The sequence below is a fragment of the Lampetra fluviatilis genome, chromosome 5, assembly GCF_964198595.1.
Source record: "Lampetra fluviatilis chromosome 5, kcLamFluv1.1, whole genome shotgun sequence".
In the NCBI taxonomy this organism is placed as follows: Eukaryota; Metazoa; Chordata; class Hyperoartia; order Petromyzontiformes; family Petromyzontidae; genus Lampetra; species Lampetra fluviatilis.
Window position 1 is genome coordinate 17,002,759 of NC_136279.1, and position 24,919 is coordinate 17,027,677.

Consider the following 24,919-nt stretch of genomic DNA (forward strand, 5'->3'; position numbering starts at 1 on the left):
TTCCTTGCCACCGTCCCTCACGCCACAAACCTGTCTCCTCACCTATTCCCCCATCGAAGCTATTGCTCACGGCTGTCCCCATCTGCCTGCTCGTCTATCCACTCTCACCTGCATCCGCAAGCTCACCCGACTCCACACACTTGTGTAGTTCGCCTGACACTCAACTGCATCTCACTCTAAACGCTCTCACTACCTCACCTTTTCCCCTCACCTGTGTGTCTATCCTTGCTCACCTGTTCCCGTCACCCGCTCCCACCCCACGTGCCCCCGTCAACTGACGTCTTTCCCGGCCTCACCAATCCTCACCCCGTGTCTCTCTTCCCCCACCCTTTTACACTCACCATTATACCCCACACACCTCACCTCACCTTCCCCCCCTCTCACCTCACCATCCCCCCCCTCACCTCACCTTTCCCCCCCACCTCACCCCCCCACCTCACCCCTCCCACCTCACCCCCCCCCACCTCACCCCCCCACCTCACCCCCCTCACCTCACCCCCCCTCACCTCACCCCCCCACCTCACCCCCCCTCACCTCACCCCTCACCTCACACCCCCCTCACCTAACCACCCCCCCCTCACCTAACCACCCCCCACCTCCTCCACCCCCCTCACCTCACCCCCCCACTTCACCCCTCCCACCTCACCCCCCCACCTCACCCCCCCACCTCACCCACCTCACCCCCCCCCCCACCTCACCCCCCCACCTCACCCCCCCCCACCTCACCCCCCCTCACCCCTCACCTCACCCCCCCCTCACCTCACCCCCCCTCACCTAACCACCCCCCCCTCACCTAACCACCCCCCACCTCCTCCACCCCCCTCACCTCACCCCCCACCTCCTCCACCCCCCTCACCTCACCCCCCACCTCCTCCACCCCCCTCACCTCACCCCCCACCTCCTCCACCACCAGCCCTGCCATGCTGGAATAGAACTCCCCCCACCCCCCAATCCCCTCACCGCGCGGCTCGTGGTTTGAGGAAATGTCGCGCCGCGCGCGGCTCCCGTTCGGCAGCAAGAGGAGCATCTCCACGGATGTTCCCGCGGGGGTCTGCGGCCCCTCCACGCACTCGCCGAGGCCCAAAGGCGCCTCCGGCCCCGCGGGGCCCCTCGCCAGCATCGGCAGCAGCAGCGGCGGCGGCGGCAGCGGCGGCAGCGCGAACGGGGTTCGCGCTGGGCGCCAATCGCGGAGCGGTAGCGCCAAGGAGGCGTTTGACCTCTCATTCAAGGTGGGGGGCTGGGGGGGGCACGGTGTTGTTGGGGGGGGGGGCACGGTGTTGTTGGAGAGGGGCACGGTGTTGTTGGGGGGGGGGGCACGGTGTTGTTGGGGGGGGGGGCACGGTGTTGTTGGGGTGGGGCACGGTGTTGTTGGGGGGGGTACGGTGTTGTTGGAGGGGGTGGGGGTGGAGGAGGGCACGGGGGTTAGTGAAGGAGTCATTCTAGGGGGGTGGGGGGAGTGCATGTGGTGGGCTATGGGGAGGGGGGGGGTCTCGGTGGTAGTGGAGGGGTCATGCGAGAGTGGGTGGGGAGTGGGGTGGGGTGGGGGTGGTGCACAGGGGGTGAACGGGGGGGGGGCACGGGAGTTCGTACAACGCAGGTGTCATGGGGGTGGTGAATGTGTGTTGGGGGGGGGTTATGGGGAGCACGGAGTAATGTCAGAGTTCATCCCTTTGTCAATCCGCTGCTGGATGAAGGCATCCCTACGCTGTGCTGGTCGTGGGGGTCATTTGAACAGTGGGGGGTGGGGGAGTTTAAGCGAAGAGAGATAGATCGTGTAGAGGGGTCGTGTGGAAAGGGGGGGGGTTCAATCAGGGGTTCACGTGAAAGTCTGTTTATAAAGATGGGTCGTGTGGAGGGAACACCAGGGTCCGTACAGCGAGGCCCCACAGGGGATGATTACACAGGCGGTCTGTGCAGAGGGGGTCGTGCAGGGCACGACTGTGGCTCTGTGAGCGATCCATTGCGTGTTTGAGATGTATTGCGACTGAGATGGGAGGCACGGGGAATGAGAGACGAGAGGAGGGATGTAAGGGAGTTTTCATGGATGCGAGGGGTGTTATGTGTGTGGGAGGTGAGGACGGTGAAGGTGGCGAGCCATGTGAGGATGGTGAGTGTGGTGAGTGACGCCAGGGTGGTGTGAGGGGGGGTGTGAGCAGGTGAGGTGTGTGATGGAGGTGAGGTGGTGGGTTACGTGAGGTATAGGAGTAATTGGAGGCAAGTGAGGGATGTGGGAGGTGAGGAAGGTGGAATGGGGGGGGGGGGTGAAGGATGTGAGGAATGTGAGTGAGGTGGTGATTGACATGAAGTGAGGGAGGTCAGTTATTTCAATGAGGTGAGTGACATGATCGATATGAGGAGGTGAGTTGCGTCAGTGATGTGAGTTAGGTTAGGGATATGAGGGACGTTACGGAGGTGAGCGTGATGAGTGACGTGAGGGTGGTGAGGGAGGTGAGGGTGGTGAGTGATGTGAGGGTGGTGAGTGATGTGAGGGTGGTGAGGGTGGTGAGTGATGAAGAGTGATGTGAGGGTGGTGAGTGATGTGAGGGTGGTGAGGGTGGTGAGTGATGTGAAGGTGGTGAGTGATGTGAGTGTGGTGAGTGATGAAGAGTGATGTGAGGGTGGTGAGTGATGTAAGGGTGGTGAGTGTGGTGAGGGTGGTGAGTGATGTGAGTGATGTGAGGGTGGTGAGGATGGTGAGGGTGGTGAGTGATGTGAGTGATGTGAGGGTGGTGAGGATGGTGAGGGTGGTGAGTGATGTGAGTGATGTGAGGGTGGTGAGGGTGGTGAGGGTGGTGAGTGATGTGAGGGTGGTGAGGGTGGTGAGTGATGTGAGGGTGGTGAGTGATGTGAGTGATGTGAGGGTGGTGAGTGATGTGAGGGTGGTGAGGGTGGTGAGTGATGTGAGGGTGGTGAGTGTGGTGAGGGTGGTGAGTGATGTGAGTGATGTGAGTGATGTGAGGGTGGTGAGGGTGGTGAGTGATGTGAGTGATGTGAGGGTGGTGAGGGTGGTGAGTGATGTGAGTGATGTGAGTGATGTGAGTGATGTGAGGGTGGTGAGGGTGGTGAGTGATGTGAGTGATGTGAGTGATGTGAGGGTGGTGAGTGATGTGAGTGATGTGAGGGTGGTGAGGGTGGTGAGTGATGTGAGTGATGTGAGGCTGGTGAGGGTGGTGAGGGTGGTGAGTGATGTGAGTGATGTGAGTGATGTGAGGGTGGTGAGGGTGGTGAGTGATGTGAGTGATGTGAGTGATGTGAGGGTGGTGAGGGTGGTGAGTGATGTGAGTGATGTGAGGGTGGTGAGGGTGGTGAGTGATGTGAGTGATATGAGGCTGGTGAGGGTGGTGAGGGTGGTGAGTGATGTGAGCGATGTGAGGGTGGTGAGGGTGGTGAGTGATGTGAGTGATGTGAGTGATGTGAGTGATGTGAGTGATGTGAGGGTGGTGAGGGTGGTGAGTGATGTGAGTGATGTGAGGGTGGTGAGGGTGGTGAGTGATGTGAGTGATGTGAGTGATGTGAGGGTGGTGAGGGTGGTGAGTGATGTGAGTGATGTGAGGGTGGTGAGGGTGGTGAGTGATGTGAGTGATGTGAGTGATGTGAGGGTGGTGAGTGATGTGAGTGATGTGAGGGTGGTGATGTGAGGGAGGTGAGGGTGGTGAGGGTGGTGAGTGATGTGAGGGTGGTGAGGGTGGTGAGGGTGGTGAGGGTGGTGAGTGATGTGAGGGTGGTGAGGGTGGTGAGGGTGGTGAGTGATGTGAGGGTGGTGAGGGTGGTGAGGGTGGTGAGTGATGTGAGGGAGGTGATGGTGGTGAGGGTGGTGAGTGATGTGAGGGTGGTGAGTGATGTGAGTGATGTGAGGGTGGTGAGTGATGTGAGGGTGGTGAGGGTGGTGAGGGTGGTGATGGTGGTGAGGGTGGTGAGTGATGTGAGGGTGGTGAGTGATGTGAGGGTGGTGAGGGTGGTGAGGGTGGTGAGTGATGTGAGGGTGGTGAGGGTGGTGAGTGATGTAAGGGTGGTGAGGGTGGTGAGTGATGTGAGGGTGGTGAGTGATGTGAGGGTGGTGAGGGTGGTGAGGGTGTTAGTCACTGTGGTGGTGGTGAGGGTGGTGAGTGATGTGAGGGTGGTGAGGGTGGTGAGTGATGTGAGGGTGGTGAGGGTGGTGAGTGATGTGAAGGTGGTGAGTGATGTGAGGGTGGTGAGGGTGATGAGTGATGTGAGGGTGGTGAGTGATGTGAGGGTGGTGAGGGTGGTGAGGGTGGTGAGTGATGTGAGGGTGGTGAGTGTGGTGAGTGATGTGAGGGTGGTGAGTGATGTGAAGGTAGTGAGTGATGTGATGGTGGTGAGGGTGGTGAGTGATGTGAGGGTGGTGAGTGATGTGAGGGTGGTGAGGGTGGTGAGGGTGGTGAGTGATGTAAGGGTGGTGAGGGTGGTGAGTGATGTGAGGGTGGTGAGTGATGTGAGGGTGGTGAGGGTGGTGAGTGATGTGAAGGTGGTGAGTGATGTGATGGTGGTGAGGGTGGTGAGTGATGTGAGGGTGGTGAGGGTGGTGAGTGATGTAAGGGTGGTGAGTGATGTGAGGGTGGTGAGGGTGGTGAGTGATGTGAAGGTGGTGAGTGATGTGAGGGTGGTGAGGGTGGTGAGTGATGTAAGGGTGGTGAGGGTGGTGAGTGATGTGAGGGTGGTGAGTGATGTGAGGGTGGTGAGTGATGTGAGGGTGGTGAGTGATGTGAGTGATGTGAGGGTGGTGAGTGATGTGAAGGTGGTGAGTGATGTGATGGTGGTGAGGGTGGTGAGGGTGGTGAGTGATGTGAGGGTGGTGAGTGATGTGAGGGTGGTGAGTGATGTGAGGATGGTGAGTGAAGTTGACGGTGGTGAGTGATGTGATGGTGGTGAGGGTGGTGAGTGATGTGAGGGTGGTGAGTGATGTGACGGTGGTGAGTTGGCGATGCTTGGCGAGGAGAGACGGTGAGATCCGGCTGTTGCTCGTCACGAGGCACCCGGCGTTTCCATGGCGTCCTGCTCGGCCGGTTGTCATGGCAATGGAGAACCCCGAAGGCACTGGGACCTAAATACCACCCCACCCCGCCGATTCTTTGGTGCTGCCCCCCCTCCCAGTTTTACAATACAGCCTGCCCCCCTCTATATGAAGTAGGTGGCAATAGTTGCCCCGCCACCCCCCTGGTTATTTACCAGCTAAGTAGACCTAGGCGTTCCATGGTGTCAGCATTGACTGCTTATAATACACGTGGCCAGGAATCAAACCCAGGTGAATGAGGTGTACAACAGCGTTCTTCCTTAACCACCTTGACACCACTTCCCAAACACATGCACGCACATCGCAACAAAAGACAAAGATCCCCCCCTTCCCCCCCAAAACCCTTAACAGACTGTTGGGGGCAAGTGCTGTGATTGAGCATGAAGGCCACCACAGCACACGAAGGGGTGGTGCGGCTAGTACCGTGCCTGGTCACTTTTGTCTGCTCAGTGGCGATGCTTAGGAGGGAGGCCCAGGACCAGTTCAGATATTCGTTATTGATGTTGGCCCTGAATGGGAATCGAACTCGGGTAGCCAGGTTCGTAGTGCAGTGCGCTAACCACTACGCCACCACTCCCCACAACACACGGACACACACAGAGACATTCCCACACACAATCACACACACACGCGCAAACACACACAGTAACAATGCGTGTTGAGTACTGCGTGACATGCTGTGTGATATCATCTGTGCTGTGTATTGTGTGTCTGATGTGGGTGTGTGTGTTATTTGTACTATGTGCGTGATATGTGCTGTGTGCCGTAGGTGACGGTGATCAGAGACTCGGGCGTGGGTAAGACCTATCTGTGATGTCTGCTGTGTGTGCTGTGTTCAATGTGTGCTTTGTGTGCTGTGTGCTGTGCTGTAGGTGATGGTGATCGGAGACTCCGGCGTGGGCAAGACCTGTCTGCTCATGCGCTTTAAAGATGGTGCCTTCCTGTCCGGCAGCTACATCGCCACAGTCGGCATCGACTTCAAGGCAAGACTCCCCCCCCCCCCCGGCCACCAATCACTCCCCCCCCTCCACCTTCTCTCCACTCGTTAAAATACCACGGATGCACACAATTGTACGCACATTCATTCACATATATATATCCCGCATGAATGCACACAAACACACAAACACCATACCTCACTCGCATCTAAGAATGCAATCACACACACACACCATGACACACATACATACGTGCATGCACACCCAAAGACAAAGATCCCCCGTATAGCCTTAACAGACTGTTGGGCAAGTGCTGTTAGCGAGCGCCTATGAAGGCCAGAACGGCATACGAGGGGGTGGGTGGCCAGCACCACGCCCGACCGCCTTTGTCTCCCAAGTGGAGATGTTTACACACCGCACCAGGTACTTATTTGAGGCTGAGTCCACCTAGGGGAGGCCCACGAGCTGTTCCGATAATCTGCACTAGTGTTAGCTGTGAGTGGGAATGGAACTCGGGTCGCCGGGTTCCAAACGCAGCTTGCTAACTGCTACACCACCACTCCCTACACATGCACACACCCTGACACGCGCACATGCACACACACGCACACACCCTGACACGCGCACATGTGCTTGTATGTACACTCGCACACTGACAGGCATGAGTACACACCCACAGTGACACGTCAAAAAACACACATCCCCCGTATAGCCTTAACAGGCTGTTGAGGCTGTTTGTGAGTAGTGCTATTTGCAATCACCTATGCTCCAGCACGGCACACGAGGGGGTGAGTGGCCAGCACCACGCCCAACCGCCTTTGTCTCCCCAGTGGCGATGTTTACACACTGCACCAGGTACTCATTTGAGGCTGAGTCGACCTAGGTGAGGCCCGGGACCGGTTCAGGTAATCGTCACGCATGCATGCATGCACTGGCGGATGCACCAGTTTCCTGCACATGCACCCACACACGCACATACTAGCATGTGCACACGCTTACACACTGGCACATACACATACACACTGGCACGAACACACACACAAATGCCACACACCCCTCCCTCGTTAGCACATCCTGTGTGCACACGCACGGACACACCCATACGCTGACATGCGCACACACACACACGGCCACCCTCCCTCGTTAGCACACCCTGTGTGCATGCGCACACTCACCGACGCAGTTCCTGCTCCTGTCCTCCCACCCATCGTTTAAATCCCTTACGCCCACGCATGCCCACACTTGGCTGTCATGCATGCATGCGCACATATGCATTGCCAGGCATTCAGATATTCTCACTGTTCCAAATGAACGCGTAGAATTTACACGCACAAAAGCACGCGCAACCCACACGCAAGGAGGCAGACAGACATTCAAATTTGCACGCGCGCACACACACACGCAAAACTCGCACACCCACACATACAAAAGAGTGATCACACACACGCACACAAATAGCCCATTTATACACACGCGAACACACGCACACAAATACCCACACACACACATAGATATACACACGAGTGCACGCACACACACACACACAAAGATCCCCCTCTAACAGATTGTTGGGCCAAGTGTGGTTAGTGAGCACCTGTTAATGCCAGCACAGTGCATGAAGGGTGGTGTGACCAGCACCATGCTCTCTCCAGCGCTGATTTTTACACACTGCACCAGGTGCTCATTTTTGAGGCCTTAGTTCGATCAAGGGAATGGCCAGAACCATCTAAATTATTTTCCACCGATGTTGATCATGAGTGGGAATCGAACTTGGGTCGCCTGCCACTCCTCCACCTTATACACGCAGACAAACACACATGCGTGCATAATCACTCGCTCGCGGACACACAGATGTGGGCGTACAACATCACATGGAGCTTTTGAGCATGGGTTTGAGCATGGGATCGAGCATGAATTCACAATCGTTATTATCACTGTCGATTCCTCTTCCATAACCTCTTGTGTGGGCAAGCTCACGCCCAGGATAACCTTAATTGGGCCTGAAACACCTATTTTACGGCATTCGCAATTTGGTGCTCTGTATACATCACGGATTCATCCTCTGGCTTTCTAGCGGCCTGTGTTGAGCGACAGTCGTTCCTCCGCAAACGCGCTGTAATTCGTCATTTGCTCGTTATCCTTGATGAATACAGATGGGATTCGTTAAAAACCTGAGGTGTCCACCCAGCTGTAAGTGACCCTAAGCGGTGTTTAAATTCTTTAATGCAGGTCTCCTTTGCTCTACGAACACTGTACCCCATTGTGCGCTTACTTGTTTTTTTTTACACTGGTGTGCTGGGTGTGCACACTGGTGTGCGAATGCTTGGATTGTGTGTTTGTGTCTGTCTGTGTGTCTGTGGGGAGCGCTAGTGTAGCGATTAGCGCGCTGCGCTATGAACCCGGCGATCCGGGTTCGATTCCCGCTCACGGCCAACACCAGTGATGATTATCTGAACCGGTCCTGGGCCACCCCTAGGTCGATTCAGCCTCAAATGAGTACCTGGTGCGGTGTGTAAACATCGCCACTAGGAAGGAATAGGCGGCCGGGCGTGGTGCTGGCCACCCCACCTCCTCGTGTGCCTTGTCGGCCTTCATAGGTGCTATGCTAGCAACACTTTCCCCAACATTTTGTTCTGGCTATATGGGGGTTCTTTGTCGTTGTATACGTGCATGCGTGTGTGTGTCTCACAGTGTGCATATGTCTGTGTGTGGGGAGCGGTGGCGCAGTGGTAAGCGCACTGCGCTACAAACCCGGCAACCCAATTTCAATTCCCGCTCACGACCAACACCACCAGTGACGATTATCTTAACTCGTGTTGGACCTTCCCTCGATCGACTCAGCCTTCAGTGTGTAAAGTGTGTAAAGAGTGGCATTTGAGAGTCAAAAGCGGCCGGGTGTGTTGTTGGCAACCCACCCCGTCACTTACTCTGCCAACCTTAATAGCAGCTCACGAACAGCACTTGCCCCAAAATCTGTGAAAGCTATACAGGAGGTCTTTGTATATCTGTGTGTGTCAGTGTCTATGTGCTTGTGTGTGTGTCTGGGGGGGTAGTGTAACGGTGAGCGTGCTTTGCTACGAACCTGGCAAGCCAAGTTCCATTCCCGCTCACAGCCCACATCAGTGACGAATATATGAACCTGCCTTGGACCTCCCCTACGTCGACTCGGCCTTAAACGAGTACCCGGTGCGTGCTGCTGGTCACGCACCTACCCCCTTGTGTGCCCTGCCGGCCTTTCATAGGTGCTCATTAACAGCACTTGCCCCAACAGTGTGTTAAGGTTATACGGGGGGGATCTTTGCCTTTATGTGTACGTGCACTGCTTGCTAACAGCACTGTCTTAACATCGATATAGGGGTCTCTGTCGTCTTAGCCTGTGTCCCATGTGTATCGGTGTAGTGTTTGCTAACAGCCCTCGTCTTATGACAATACGCCAGAACGGATGGGCCCTGTGTGGTTTTGTGTGCGTGCGTTTGTGCCCCGTGTGTGCATGTGTGCGCTGGCGTGGCAGAGTGTCACACACTGCAACACAGCAGTTCATGGTCTGTCACAACGTCAGGGGCCTGTGATGAGGAACCTTGGCTTGGTTAGATCGGCTCTCAATGAGCACCTGGTGCAGTGTGGCTTGCAACGCGTGGGTCTGGTCACAAGCATGCCTTTGCCGTGCTATATACTGTGCTTCATCGGTGACCCCTAACAACACTTACACCGATGGCCTATGAGACTAACTGGGTGACCTGTGTGTGTGTTTCTCTGTGCGTGTGCCTGTGTTTTTGCGTGAACGTGTGTGTGCGTGTGTTGATTTGTTTTGTGTGTGCCTGTATGTATGTACATATACGTGCGTGTGTATTCATGGATTTGTATATGTATACGCGTCTGTATTCGTGTGTGTCTGTATGTGTATACGTGTACATGTATATGTGTGCGTGTGTCTGTTTTCGCGTGTTTGTCTGAAATGTATGTGTACCTGTGATGTGTCCGCACGTGTATGTGTCTATAACTGTGCACGTGTATATGTCTACATGCGTGTGCATATATATTAGTGTACATACACATCTGTATATGTGTGTGTGTATATGTATGCATATGTCAATATCAGTGTATATGTCTGTACATGTCCGTGGTGCGTGTATATGCGCGCGTGTGCATGTCTGTCTGTACGTACGTACATTCGTGTACATACGCACGTGTGCATCTCGTCCCGTCCGTCCCCGTCCTCAGAACAAGGTCGTGACCATCGATGACATCAAGGTGAAACTCCAGGTAACCCCGTCGCCACGGTAACCCACAGCGAGGCTGCCCGCTCAGGCCCTCCCCGCAGAGGAGGTTATTCTGTGCTCATTTAGCTTCGTTAAGGCAGTGGCGCTGCTGTGCTGACAGGCGGTGGGGGCGAGGGGTGGGGGTTCCTCGAGGCCACCTCATAAACCACCCTAAGTGGAATCATTCTCTCTCCTTTCTCTCGCTCCTGCTCACTTAGAGCCGCCGCGCGCTGTTTTGTTCGGACGGCGTCTGTTCCTTCGCCCAGGGTTAGCGGGGAACGGGGGTGGGGGGGGGTTCAATTGCTTTGCGTTGTTTGGATTATAGGGCCATGCTCTCGGTTGATTGGCTGTCTGATTGGAAAGGTTTAATGTCTGACGGTGAAAGTGTGGGTCGCATCGGAGGGGATCGCGTTCGAGGTTTGGTTGGCCATTTTGTGGTGAGGGTTATAGTTAGACTTAGGGGTTAGGAATAGGATTAGGGCTAATTTAATGGTTAGGATTAGAGCTTGTGGCAGACTAGAGACTAGGGCTTGGGTTAGGGCTAGGGTCGGATTGGGTTGTTCGTGTGATTAGTGCGAGCCTTACGGTTTGGTTTCCTATTGTGGTTAGAGTCTGGATTAAAGTCAGCACTCGAGTTAGTATCAATATCTGGTTGGCTATTGTTGTTTGGGCGAAGGGTTGGTGCTAGAGATAGGGCTCGGGTTATGATTAAGGCGAGGTTCAGCTTGAGGACTTGTATCAGGGTCAGGGTTAGGGTCAGGACTAGGGTCAGGGCTAGTGTCAGGGCTAGGGTCAGGGCGAGGGTCAGGGCTAGGGTCAAGGTCAGGGCTAGGGTCAGGGCTAGGGTCAGGGCGAGGGTCAGGGCTAGGGTCAGGGCTAGGGTCAGGGTCAGGGTCAGGGCTAGGGTCCGGGCTAGGGTCAGGGTCAGGGCGAGGGTCAGGGCTAGGGTCAGGGCTAGGGTCAGGGCTAGGGTCCGGGCTAGGGTCCGGGCTAGGGTCAGGGCTAGGGTCAGGGCTAGGGCTAGGGTCAGGGTCAGGGCTAGGGTCAGGGCTAGGGCTAGGGTCAGGGTCAAGCCTAGGGTCAGGGTCAAGGCTAGGGTCAGGGCTAGGGTCAGGGCAAGGGTCAGGGCTAGTGTCCAGCTGCATAGAGCAGCTTGGTGGAGTCCCGCTTGGCCTCTCACTGTGCGGGAGTCGTTGATCGCAAGCCGTGGGCCTTGCACGTCGTGTTTTATGGGGGTGTCCTGCCGTCCACGCCGCCATTTACCCTGTTCTATATATACACACACAAGCACACACACGAGCACGCACGTGCACACACCGTTGCACACTGAGCGCGGTGTTTATGGAGTCGGCAGCGAGGCCTCGTTTATAGTGTCTCTAAAATGATGGCGTGCGAGGGATCGATCCGGGTAATGGCTCCTCTGCCCAGGCCGATGATTCATTGACTCGGCCTCGGCTGAGTGGCTTTGCCGAACATTATCCCCGGCCCTGGTGATGTCGGCCCCGTGACCGATGATCGCCGGTTAACGGAGAACAAGGAGTGTGCGGTGGTGTGGTGTGGTGTGGGGGGGTGTGCATTGGAGCGGAGTGGATCTAGAGGTGATGTTGATTGGTAAGAGTAGTGGTTTGCACTGCGGCGGTGTGAAATGTTGTGAATGTGATGTTGCAGTGTGAATTGTTGTGAATGTGATGTTGCAGTGTGAATTGTTGTGAATGTGATGTTGCAGTGTGAATTGTTGTGAATGTGATGTCGCAGTGTGAATTGTCGTGGTGTGGTATGAGGATTCCTGTGGGCTGGTGTTGATCATTGTGGTGTGGATTGCCATGGGGTGGTATTGATGGCTGTGGGGTGGTATTGATTGTTGTGGAGTGGATTGCCATGGGGTGGTATTGATGGCTGTGGGGTGGTATTGATTGTTGTGGAGTGGATTGCCATGGGGTGGTATTGATGGCTGTGGGGTGGTATTGATGGTTGTGGAGTGGATTGCCATGGGGTGGTATTGATGGTTGTGGGGTGGTATTGATGGTTGTGGAGTGGATTGCCATGGGGTGGTATTGATGGTTGTGGGGTGGTATTGATGGTTGTGGAGTGGATTGCCATGGGGTGGTATTGATGGTTGTGGGGTGGTATTGATTGTTGTGGAGTGGATTGCTGTGCTGTGGTATTGATTGTTATGGGGAGGTATTGATTGTTGTTGGGAGGTATTGATTGTTGTGGTGCAGTATTGATTGTTGTGGGGTGGTATTGATTGTCGTGGTATTGGTTGTTGTGGTGTGGTATTGATTGTTGTGGTATTGATTGTCGTGGTGTGGTATTGATTGTTGTGGTATTGATTGTTGTGGTGTGGTATTGATTGTTGTGGTGTGGTATTGATTGTTGTGGTGTGGTATTGATTGTTGTGGTGTGGTATTGATTGTCGTGGTGTGGTATTGATTGTCGTGGTGTGGTATTGATTGTCGTGGTGTGGTATTGATTGTTGTGGTGTGGTATTGATTGTTGTGGTGTGGTATTGGTTGTCGTGGTGTGGTATTGATTGTCATGGTGTGGTATTGATTGTCGTGGTGTGGTATTGATTGTTGTGGTGTGGTATTGATTGTCGTGGTGTGGTATTGATTGTCGTGGTGTGGTATTGATTGTCGTGGTGTGGTATTGATTGTCGTGGTGTGGTATTGATTGTTGTGGTGTGGTATTGATTGTTGTGGTATTGATTGTCGTGGTGTGGTATTGATTGTTGTGGTGTGGTATTGATTGTTGTGGTGTGGTATTGATTGTCGTGGTGTGGTATTGATTGTTGTGGTGTGGTATTGATTGTCGTGGTGTGGTATTGATTGTTGTGGTGTGGTATTGATTGTCGTGGTGTGGTATTGATTGTTGTGGTGTGGTATTGATTGTTGTGGTATTGATTGTTGTGGTGTGGTATTGATTGTTGTGGTGTGGTATTGATTGTTGTGGTGTGGTATTGATTGTCGTGGTGTGGTATTGATTGTTGTGGTGTGGTTTTGATTGTTGTGGTGTGGTATTGATTGTCGTGGTGTGGTATTGATTGTTGTGGTGTGGTATTGATTGTTGTGGTGTGGTATTGATTGTTGTGGTGTGGTATTGATTGTTGTGGTGTGGTATTGATTGTTGTGGTGTGGTATTGATTGTCGTGGTGTGGTATTGATTGTCGTGGTGTGGTATTGATTGTCGTGGTGTGGTATTGATTGTCGTGGTGTGGTATTGATTGTTGTGGTGTGGTATTGATTGTTGTGGTATTGATTGTTGTGGTGTGGTATTGATTGTCGTGGTGTGGTATTGATTGTCGTGGTGTGGTGTGCACCAGATCTGGGACACCGCCGGCCAGGAGAGATTCCGCAGTGTAACCCACGCGTACTACCGCGACGCCGACGGTAACGACCCAACGGCACCAAACACCACACCACACACAGCACCACACCAAACACAGCACCACACACAGCACCACACTACGCACATCACCACACCACACCACGCACAGCACCGCTCCACGCACAGCACCACACCACACACAGCACCACACCACGCACAGCACCACACCACGCACAGCACCACCCCACACACAGCACCACCCCACACACAGCACCACACCACGCACAGCACCACACCACGCACAGCACCACCCCACACACAGCACCACCCCACACACAGCACCACACCACACACAACACCACACCACGCACAGCACCACACCACACACAGCACCACACCACGCACAGCACCACACCACACACAGCACCACACCACACACAACACCACCCCACACACAGCACCACACCACGCACAGCACCACACCACGCACAGCACCACCCCACACACAGCACCACACCACACAGCACCACACCACACACAGCACCACCCCACACACAGCACCACACCACACACAACACCACCCCACACACAGCACCACACCACGCACAGCACCACACCACGCACAGCACCACCCCACACACAGCACCACACCACACACAACACCACACCACGCACAGCACCACACCACACACAGCACCACACCACACACAGCACCACACCACGCACAGCACCACACCACGCACAGCACCACACCACGCACATCACCACACCACACACAGCACCACACCACACACAGCACCACACCACACACAGCACCACACCACGCACATCACCACACCACGCACAGCACCACACCACGCACAGCACCACGCACAGCACCACACCACGCACATCACCACACCATGCACATCACCACACCACACACATCACCACACCACGCACAGCACCACACCACGCACATCACCACACCACACACAGCACCACACCACACACAGCACCACACCACGCACAGCACCACACCACGCACAACACCACACCACGCACAGCACCACACCACACACATCACCACACACAGCACCACACCACACACGGCACCACACCACGCACATCACCACACCACGCACATCACCACACCACACACATCACCACACCACACACAGCACCACACCACACACAGCACCACACCACACACAGCACCACACCACACACATCATCACACCACACACAGCACCACACCACACACAGCACATCACCACACACAGCACCACACACAGCACCACACCACACACAGCACCACGCACATCACCACACCACGCACATCACCACACCACGCACATGTGTACCACCTCACGGCACGTGCAGAACACAACAACGACAATTGTACCCCGTGAAGCCTGTTAGACTTCAAGCACTTGCTGTTAGCGAGCACCTATTGAGGCCGGTATGGCACACGAGGGTGGGGTGGAGTGTGGGGTGGGGGGCGGATGGCCGGTATCAAACTCGGCAACCTTTGTCTCCCGAGTGGAAATGTTTACACACTGCACCAGGTAGTCATTGCAGGCTGAGGCCTAGGACTGGTTTAGGTAATCGCCACTGGTGGTTGGCCGTTCGCGGGAATCGATCTCGGGTTGCCACGTTCGCAGCGGAGGTCTCCAACCGCTGCACTACCGTTCCCCATACATCTACATTTATAATGCCGCGTGGTGCACACTCACGGCGGTGCTCGTGGCCGTGGTCAGAGCCACATTCCTTTCCTGATGACAGCTGATGGGCGATCATCCCAGCGAACGTGGACCAACGCTGGACCATCGTTGGTTCAACGATGGTGTAACGACGTTAGCCCAACGTTAGTCCGACACGTGCATGTTTTACTGGGACGCAACGTAAACGGAATGTGAGCATCCTTGCGTTGAAATGCTTGTCCTGACCACCCTCTCTGATTCTTGTGTCCCTCCTGCCCATCTTCATCTTCCTGCTGCCCCTGCTGCTGCCCCTGCTGCAGCTCTGCTCCTGTGCTACGACGTGTCCAACAGAGCGTCGTTCGAGAACGTGCGGGTGAGTGTGTGCGCGTGTGATGAAGTCAGCTTGGAATCATCTTTTATTGTCGCCGTCATCGGCAACTGTCATCGTCGTTATTGAGAATCACCAACATGGTCATCATTACTATGGGAACCTCATTTGCCAGTAAAAATATGATAATTGTTTTTTTTTACCCCGCCAAAAGGCGCCTTTTGGCGTCATCTGGTCCAACCCATATGAGACTAGGCTCTAAGGAAAGCTGTCTCGGGTGTGGACCAATCAACTTCAAGGACAGTGCATACATTATCAGAGTTATGTTTTTTGTTTGCATTTTGACTGCAGGTATTGCGGTCTATGCAAACATGACTCCTTGTAAAAAGGTGTCAGTTTTGTTGCCAGATAGAAGGGTAAAAAAAACAATTATCATGGTCATCATTATTATTATCATTATGGTTATCGATAACAATCACTGCCGACATTGAAAATCATCATCATCATCAAATTATCATCTTTAATCATAATCATCATTGTCGTAATAAAATTCATCATCGTTTTGATCAAATGAATCATCATCATTATCAATCATCTTCCCATAATCATAATCACCTTCAATATTCTGGCTGGGTAGAACTGTGGCAGAGGGAGAGATTTTCACTTAGAAGTTTTTAATATCGAATTCCTCGTGAGGTTAACTTTGCAGCCCATCATCTCCACAGGCTAAGTAAAATAGGCACCATTTTATGTGTGTGTGATTTCAGCAGTGGTCGTAGGAAGTCACGTGTCCTGTACGTGTGTTCCGTGCGTGCGCCCTGTGTGTGTAGTCTTGGCTGACGGAGGTTCAGAATTTTGCAGACAGCAACGTGGTCCTGATGCTCATCGGCAACAAGGTGAGGGGCGGGGGTGAAGGGCGAGGGGTGAAGGGTGAGGGGTGAGGGGCGAGGGGTGAGGGGTGAGGGGTGAGAGGTGAGGGGCGGGGGTGAAGGGCGAGGGGTGAGGGGTGAGAGGTGAGGGGCGGGGGTGAAGGGCGAGGGGTGAGGGGTGAGGGGTGAGGGGCGGGGGTGAAGGGCGAGGGGTGAGGGGTGAAAGGCGAGGGGCGGGGGTGAAGGGCTAGGGGTGAGGGGCGAGGGGTGAGGGGCGGGGGTGAAGGGCGAGGGGTGAGGGGTGAAAGGCGAGGGGCGGGGGTGAAGGGTTAGGGGTGAGGGGTGAGGGGCGGGGGTGAAGGGCGAGGGGTGAGGGGCGGGGGGCGGGGGGCGGGGGTGAGGGGTGATGCCATAGGCTGCAGCTGGGAGGCTATGTGGTGGGCCATGTGCTACGCAATGTGTGTACATGGAGTGCTATGCTACGTGCTGTGGTGTGCTGTGTGTTACGCTGTGTGTTGAGCTATGCGTGTTAGTGTGATGCTATGCTACGTGTGCCTTGGTGTGTTGGTGGTTATGTGAGCTGCACGGTATAACAGCCTTTTACAGTGAGCAGCAATGCGGTGGTGGTTGCGATGGTGGTGAGCCTCAGGCCGGAAGTGTGTGTGTGTGTGTGCGCCGGACTGACTGACACAACAGAGCGCTGGTTACAAAGACTGCGCACTTGTGGTTCTGATTCTTGCTCCACTCCCTCGCCCCCCCCGCCCCGCCCGGCCCCACCCACCACCTCGCCCCAACGCAGGCTGACCTGGGCGGGCAACGCGTGGTTCGCCTGGAGGATGGGGAGAGGCTCGCCAAGGTGACCGATCCCCGCGCTCCCGGCGTTTAGCCACTCTCAAAGCCACTCTGCTCTCGTGCATAATTCACGCGCGGCACTCGGCGCCGAGCATTAGCGGTGGAGCGCTCGGGATTAGGGAGCCTCAAAGGCTGCCCTCTGGTCCCTACGGGGGCCCCCCGCGCTCGCCTGTCTGCGCTTCGCCCACCTGTTGTTCACCTTCTCGCGGACTCAACACGTGCAATCGGTCACTTGCAGACGCGCGCGCGCGCGCACCCGCCAGCACACTTATTTGTGCGCTTACTGGCTCGCTCGCTCGCTCATTGGCTCGCTCGCTTTCTCACTCGCTCACCCGCTCGCCCGCTCGCCCATTCACCCATCCACCGATGCATTTGCTTACTCAAGCACCCACACAACCCATTCACTAATTCCTCCATTCACTCAATCACCAACTCACCCACTCCTCTACTCAATAACTCAGTCAACCACCAAACTACTCCTCCACTCACTAACGCAGACACTCAGCCAAAACGCCCATGCCGTCACGCCAGAGGTCGCAACCGGGTACCCGATACCCGTACCCTACCCGATACCCGGCTACCCGTACCCGGCTGGGTACGGGTAGCTGGGTATCGGGTAGGGTAGGCCGTGAGTCACCGGTGAGTAACCGTTTGTCACTCATTTCGGGTAGGGTACGGGTACGGGTAGCGTACGGGTACCCGTTTGCGACCCTGGTGCGGCCGGGTACGGGTACGGGTAAGGAATCAAAACCCGTTTGCGACCTTTGCGTCACGCCTCTATACGGTCTCCCCACCCCCTGCCACCCGCGTGCCCCCACCCCAGGAATGCAAGGTGCCGTTCATGGAGACAAGCGCACGGAGCGGCCTCAACGTGGAGCTGGCATTCATGGCCCTGGCCAAGTGAGTGGCAGCGCGAGCAATGCACGTACATGCACACAAAGACCCCCCCCCCCCCGTATAGCCTTCACAGACTGTTGGGGCAAGTGCTGTTAGCGAGCACCTATGAAGGCTAGAACGGCACACGAGGGGGTGGGTGGCCAACACCACCCCCGGCTGCCTTTGTCACTCCAGTGGCGATGTTTTTACACACCTCACCAGGTACTTATTTGAGGCTGAGTCTACCTAGGGGAGGCACAGGACCGGTTCAGATCGTCACCGGTGTTGGCCGTGAGCAGGAATTGAACTCCAGTCGCCGGGTTCGTAGCGCGGCGCGTTAACTGCTACACTACCACTCCCTACACAGGCTGTAGGGGCAAGTGCTGTTAATGTACACGTACGCATGCACGCACTCGTGCGTCCACACTCGCACGCTCAAGAGCACGCGCACTCACACACGAGCACGCACAGAATGTGTGCCGCAACGGCATGTGCACGAATGTGAACAAAGACAAAGATCCCCCGTAGCATATCACGGCACTTGGACGCATCGCTCAACGCACAGTACACGCCATAGCGCACGACCAATATCGGTGACGAACATCTGAACAAGTCCTTGGCCTACCAGGGGTCAACTCAGCCTCCAATGAGTACCTGGCGCGGTGTATAAACAACGCCACTGGGGAGACAAAGGCGGCCTGGCGTGATGCTGGCCACCTACCCCCTTCGTGTGCCGTGCCGGCCTTCATAGGCGCGGCTCGGGAACAGCACTTGCCCCAACGGTCTCTTAAGGCTACACAGGGGATCTTTGTCTTTGTCACAGGGCCTTGAAGCAGCGTGAACTGGGGAAGCCGGACGAGCCCAAGTTCCAGCTCAAGGAGTACGTGGAGGCAGCACAGCACAAGTCCAGCTGCTGCCTGACGTCCTGAGCAGTGCACACCATGAACAGTGCACACCATGAACAGTACACACCACACCATGCACACCATGAACAGTACACACCACGCCATGCACACCATGAACAGTACACACCACGCCGTGCACACCATGAACAGTACACACCACATCAAGCACACCATGAACAGTACACGCCACACCATGCACACCACACCAAGCACACCATGAACAGTACACACCACACCAAGCACACCACACCAAGCACACAACACCAAGCACACCACACCAAGCACACAACACCAAGCACACCACGCCATGCACACCACGCCATGCACACCACACCATGCACACCACACCGTGCACAACTCACTATGCACACCACACCAAGCACACCACACCATGCACACCACACCGTGCACAACTCACTATGCACACCACGCCATGCACACCACACCATGCACACCACACCGTGCACAACTCACTATGCACACCACACCAAGCACACCACACCATGCACACAACACCAAGCACACCACACCGTGCACACCACACCAAGCACACCACACCGTGCACACCACACCAAGCACACCCACACCATGCACACCACACCAAGCACACCACACCGTGCACACCACACCAAGCACAACCACATACAGCATGCGACATCAAGCACATCATACCACACCATGCCCACCACACAATGCCCACCACACGGAGCACACCACATACAGCATATGACATCAAGCACAGCACCCCACACCATGCACCCCACACCGTGCACACCCCACCGTGCACACCACCAAAGACACCACATAACAGCATGCAACATCAAGCACACCACACCGTGCACACCACATACAGCATATGACATCAAGCACAGCACAACAACCATGCACACCACACCGAGCACACCACAGACAGCAGACTACATCAAGAGCAGCCCACCACCCCATGTGCGACCACGCGGTGCACGCCGCTCCACGCCCCGTGAACGTTCTGTGCAACCGGCACACGCACTGCACACTCGCCGAGCGCCTTCCTCGCCGAGAGTTTACCGCGGTCGCCCGCCGGGTTGACCGTGCCGCGTCTCACCACGTCCCTGCGCCCCGCTCCCCGCTCCATGCCGCCCTGCGCCCAGTGCCACGTGCCGAGCCCGGCTATGGCCCGCGCCACACTGAGCAAAGTGCCACACTCCCTCAGCGCCACACTCCCTCTGCGCCACACTCCCTCAGTGCCACACGCCATGCTGAGCTCCGTGCCACACTCCCTCAACGCCGCACGCCCTCAGCGTCACATGCCACACTGAGCTCCGTGCCACACTCCCTCACGTGCCACATGCCACGCTGAGCTCCGTGCCACGCACCACGCCGAGCTCCGTGCCACATGCCCTCACGTGCCACATGCCCTCAGTGCCGTGCCAGGCTTCGTGCCAGGGCGCCGGAGTGTCTGCCACGCTCTTTCGACTCGTGCCGCTTGGGCCGTTGGACGTGGCGCAGCATCGGAGGCTCGCAGCGCCAGCTCTCGCTGATGTTCGTGCAGGCGGGAACTCGCAGCATCCGGTACGGTGGGCGAGCCCGGAGCCCTTCGCGGCCTCGTCGTACCCGTGCATACGCCCGCCCGCTCGTGTGTACAATGCCCACGGTGCCACCTTAGCTCTTGACGACATTTGCGCATGGGACGGTGCGGACCGTTGACTTGACGAGATGCAGTTTTATTTAATTTTTTGGCCACGTGCGCCCTTCCACCCTGCCGCCTTGAGTCTCTGTCTTGCCCTCGTGCCGCCGTGGCCTCCTCGGCCTTCGCGAGCGGATTTCCAACCCTGGCTCAGCGAGACAAACAAAAGATAACTGGCAGCTCGGCCGCTTCACTCGAAGCAAGCAATCACAGCTGTGTGAGTGCAAATCAAAAACGAGCAAATGTGAAGTCAAATACATTTCACATGGCCGGTTTGCGGTCCATGTTATTTTGAAGTACGGTTCGAGGCGCGCCAGCCAATTGCTTGCTTTAATACTTGAACGTGTGACTACTGTACCTGCTTCGGCATTCTTGAAAGGTGGTGTTCCTCAGTGGCTACTGACGTTTCGGCTCACCTGGTGGTATTCTCGTGATTTACATTATTAGCTTCGTGGCAGCCGAGAGAGGGAACACGCCTGTGAGGGCATCCACTTACCTTGTGTGTGGGTATCAACGTGAATTCGCAGGTTCATTAGAGATGTATGTATGTCGAACTTCTTTCGCACCATACGTAGCAACCGTGCTGATCGGAGGTGCGGGGGAAGGACAACAAACCACAAAAAAGTTTTAAGGAAATTAGTTTTTGATCTCGATTTACAAGTGCATAGCTCCAGTGGTTTCCCAATATCGGAGGGAAGAGTGTTCCAGACGGTCGCAGAAGCGCATCTGAAAGCGTGCGATGCAGTGACCGCCTTTGTTTGATGACGAAGCCAAAAGCCGCTGTTGTGAGGATGACGGCTTGGGGGAGGCTTTCATCAGGCAGTGGATTGGCCATGGCTGTGATGACGATGATGAGGTCAGACGGCCGGTGGAGCCAGTGGTACCAGAGGGCGGCATGGTCACGTGAGCACAGGCGCTCTGCGCTCGACGGCGCCCAAGCCGACCGAGACTGCCGAAACCACTTGGGAGAGGAAGCCGACTGAGGTGTTGGATGAAGGTGTCTGCGACCGAGTGAGTTGTCGGAGAAGGGAGGGATCCGGAAACGAGTTGGGATAATGGAGCCGTGAAAGCTTTGGGAAGGATCCGGGTGATGGAGCAGTGAGGGATGTGGGGGAAGAATTAGTGAGGGATCTGGGATGGATCAGTAAGGGATCTCCGATGGATCGGTGAGAGATCTGGGTGATGGAGCAGTGTTCGATCTGGGATGGAACCGGGTGATGGAGCAGTGAATGATCTGCAATGGATGAGTGAGGGATCTCGGATGGATCTGGGTGATGGAGGCGAGCGACGGACCTGCGTAGCTCCTTCGTCTCGAATGGAATGGCCCTTGCGTTAATTCGCATCGGCGAGGGAACTTCCTTGAGGAGTCTGATGGAACTGTACAAAGTAGAGGTCGTGACCCCTCCCAGGAGGGGTCGCACCCTCTGCGAGGGAGGCCGTCGGTGGCTCTGGTTCGAGCGGCACTGCTGCTGCTGCTGTTTGTGGTGAGCACTGTGCTTTTGTGACGTTTCGGGTCACCATCTCATTTCGCTCTGGCTTCATCTGTCGTGGGGAAACTGCTTCCACTGTTTTGAAATGGCGCGGCGGTCTAAGCTCGGCGATTCTTACAGCGACCTCCCAGCGCGTTTGACACGGAGGTGGCGGGAATTACAGTCGTATGGCCACCGATCTGGCTAAAGCTCTCATGATAAGCCAGGCTCAAGCCTCTTCTGAAGAATAAGTAAAAGTTGCCAATTATAACCGGATTGCAGGATGTCGTGCAACAATGCATCGATTAGAATTCATTCTTATGCTCGCCATGCGCGTAAAAATCTATTCCGTACATTTTGTACGCCTCGTAAATGGGTTTAATGTGAGCCATGGCTACCGCGAGACGCCACTTACATTCGCAATGGCCACAACATAAAACAATCAATCCTTGAATCGAATCGTGACAATCCATTGAATTGATGGGGCGGCGAATGAATTCAGGCCTCGTATTTTGTTCTTGTTTCAAGCCGTAAACCCGTTTGAATTGTCACGTGGGACTGCTGCCACCACCCGTGCGCCCCTCTTCCGCTCGCCACGCGATGATCGAGTGTTGAATCGCGTTACATCTAATTCGCGTTTTGAAAACAACACGCCGTTACAGCAGGCCAGACTGCACTTCTCCGCGCCAGGGCCTAAGCCAACCACGCTACCACGCCGGTGCTGCAGTGATGTTTTTTTTCAAAGTATTGTGCCACGTTAAGTGGCCAAGTCATCCCTCGCTCACAGCATCACTGTGACACGTGGGCCAACGTGACGACAGCCACCGCCGCCAGCGCCACCACAGCAACCGGGCTCGAGTCCCAGGGGCCGATCGAATAGAACAACACCTTGAAGGTAGCGCGTGCTTCCCTTTCAGTCGATCATGCAGCAAGGGAGTGCAGAGTGAGAGAGCAATCCGTTCATTAAAATCGTAAAGGAGGGAACGCGTTACGCCGATGGCCACGGACTTTCGTCTGCGCACCGATGGTTGTTGGGTGGCACGAACGACGTCTCGAGCGGAGTGTTTCCTATTGTTCGGTTTTTTCGGTAAAGTCACGTCGGTAAAAAATTACAATTAATAAAAGTAAAATAAAAAATAAAAATCACGACGTTTCGGAGGCAACACAAGCTTCCGTCTTCAGGTGACTTTACCGAAAAAAAACCTAAGAATAGGAATCCTTGCAGTCACGAAAGCTTCAAATCTAGAACGGAATGTTTCCCTTCGCTATTCAATGCTGAAGCGCGGGGACGACACCCAAAGCTACCCCACCCCGAACTTCCCCAGTGGCTTCAGATTCGGACGTCCTGGTGTCACCCCGCGTAATTTAGTTTTCCTCCCAGTTTGTTGTTGTTGATTAAACCAGTTGTTTGGTGATGGCAGCGGGTCCACAAGCACAAAGAAACCCGGTGAGCTCAGCACATTCGTCAATGATTACCTTGTGGCCTTGAAAGGAATCGTATATAACAGTTGACGTTTTGGGGTAATTCCCCTTCTTCATAGCACATGGTGAATTAACGGTTTGGGTCATTGTGCTGTTGAGTTAGGGCCACTGCCAGAAACGTCGCCTGTCATTTTCCTTTTAAGCCAGAGTTGAATTGCGTCCTGTTTTTAAATGTTCTCGGCCGCATGCCCGACTGATGATGATGATGATGACGCAGTCAAAGGGCGGGGGTAGCCAAGGTAATGGGAGGGACAACCCATTCAATGGGCGGGGTTACCCAAAATGATGGGTGGGGCTGTGTAAAAGTAGGCAGGGCCTAACGAGGGATGGGGGGGAAGGTTTCTGGTTCAACATGCGGCCCTGGGTTGAACCTGCGCGGATATCGGAACGGGCTCGTGCGTTGTTAAGCTGACATTTGTTTTACGCTCCCGGTCGAAAAGAAAGACTGCTTTTTTTGTGCGAATCTCATCAAAACTCGTACGCGGCGGGTTCCAGAGAAAAACACCTCCAGTTTTTGCACGAATGCCCATTCACACTCGGGGATGTGAAACTTAAAGACGGGGGGGAGGATGAGATAGGGGGGGGGATGTCGAGGGAACATTTTTCCCATCAGCTGTTTCGCGCACACACGCCCGCAACGCGGCCTCTCCCTCTCTCTCTGTGGTGGCTTTCACGTCCCGTCTCCGCAACCGAGCCCGCGCGTTGGTTTCGGTGGTGATCGTGCGTGATTATGATTGTGGATTGCAGTGTGGGTGGTTCGTGGTCTTGTGCGTGTGGGGCTAGGGCTCTGGGCGCATCAATTGTGCGTCTATTGGTTCGTGGTGCAGATGGATGGGTGGCTGGGGAGAGGATATCTCCGTCCGAGGATCTTGGGTCCAAGTGTGGCTCCTGGTTCCTCTCACCCCCCCCCCCAACCAAAGGCTACGTTGCTTAATATGGGGGTCTGCCCTAACCCCCCCCCTCCCCTTTGATCACTGTATTTGGGGGTCCCGGGCCCCTTCCTCCCACCAGTCGTGGTGTTTAATGGACCCCAGTTCCTGTCGCCATCTCGTGATTTGCACTAGGAGAGCGCGCGGAGAGGGGGGAGGGTTTCGTTTTTAAGAGTTGTTTAAATATCGTTCCATGGATGTTGCTGCACCTCGTGACTTGAGATTGTTCTATACCGTTTTGTTAAAGCGCACTTATTAAATGGTTATTTTGTTGTTACAAAAACGCACCGAGTCGAGTCTGAAGC

At 55.3% G+C, this 24,919-nt stretch overlaps 2 protein-coding genes across 2 annotated transcripts in view; one reads left to right on the top strand and one right to left on the bottom strand.

Moving 5' to 3' along the window:
- Window positions 1-980, bottom strand: part of HAGH (hydroxyacylglutathione hydrolase) — a 32,024-nt gene extending 31,044 nt beyond the window's left edge. The window contains exon 1 of the mRNA XM_078857017.1: window positions 961-980. The gene's annotated coding sequence lies outside the window, so the exon portion shown is untranslated. The remainder of the gene's footprint in view (window positions 1-960) is intronic.
- On the top strand, window positions 914-24,919 carry LOC144932688 (ras-related protein Rab-37-like). Its single transcript, XM_078857022.1, has 9 exons — window positions 914-1,229; window positions 5,905-6,015; window positions 10,192-10,233; window positions 13,552-13,618; window positions 15,559-15,611; window positions 16,397-16,462; window positions 17,235-17,291; window positions 18,111-18,187; window positions 18,987-24,919. The coding sequence occupies exons 1-9, from the start codon at window positions 984-986 to the stop codon at window positions 19,090-19,092; spliced, it is 825 nt and encodes a 274-aa protein (XP_078713148.1). The 5' UTR covers window positions 914-983; the 3' UTR covers window positions 19,093-24,919.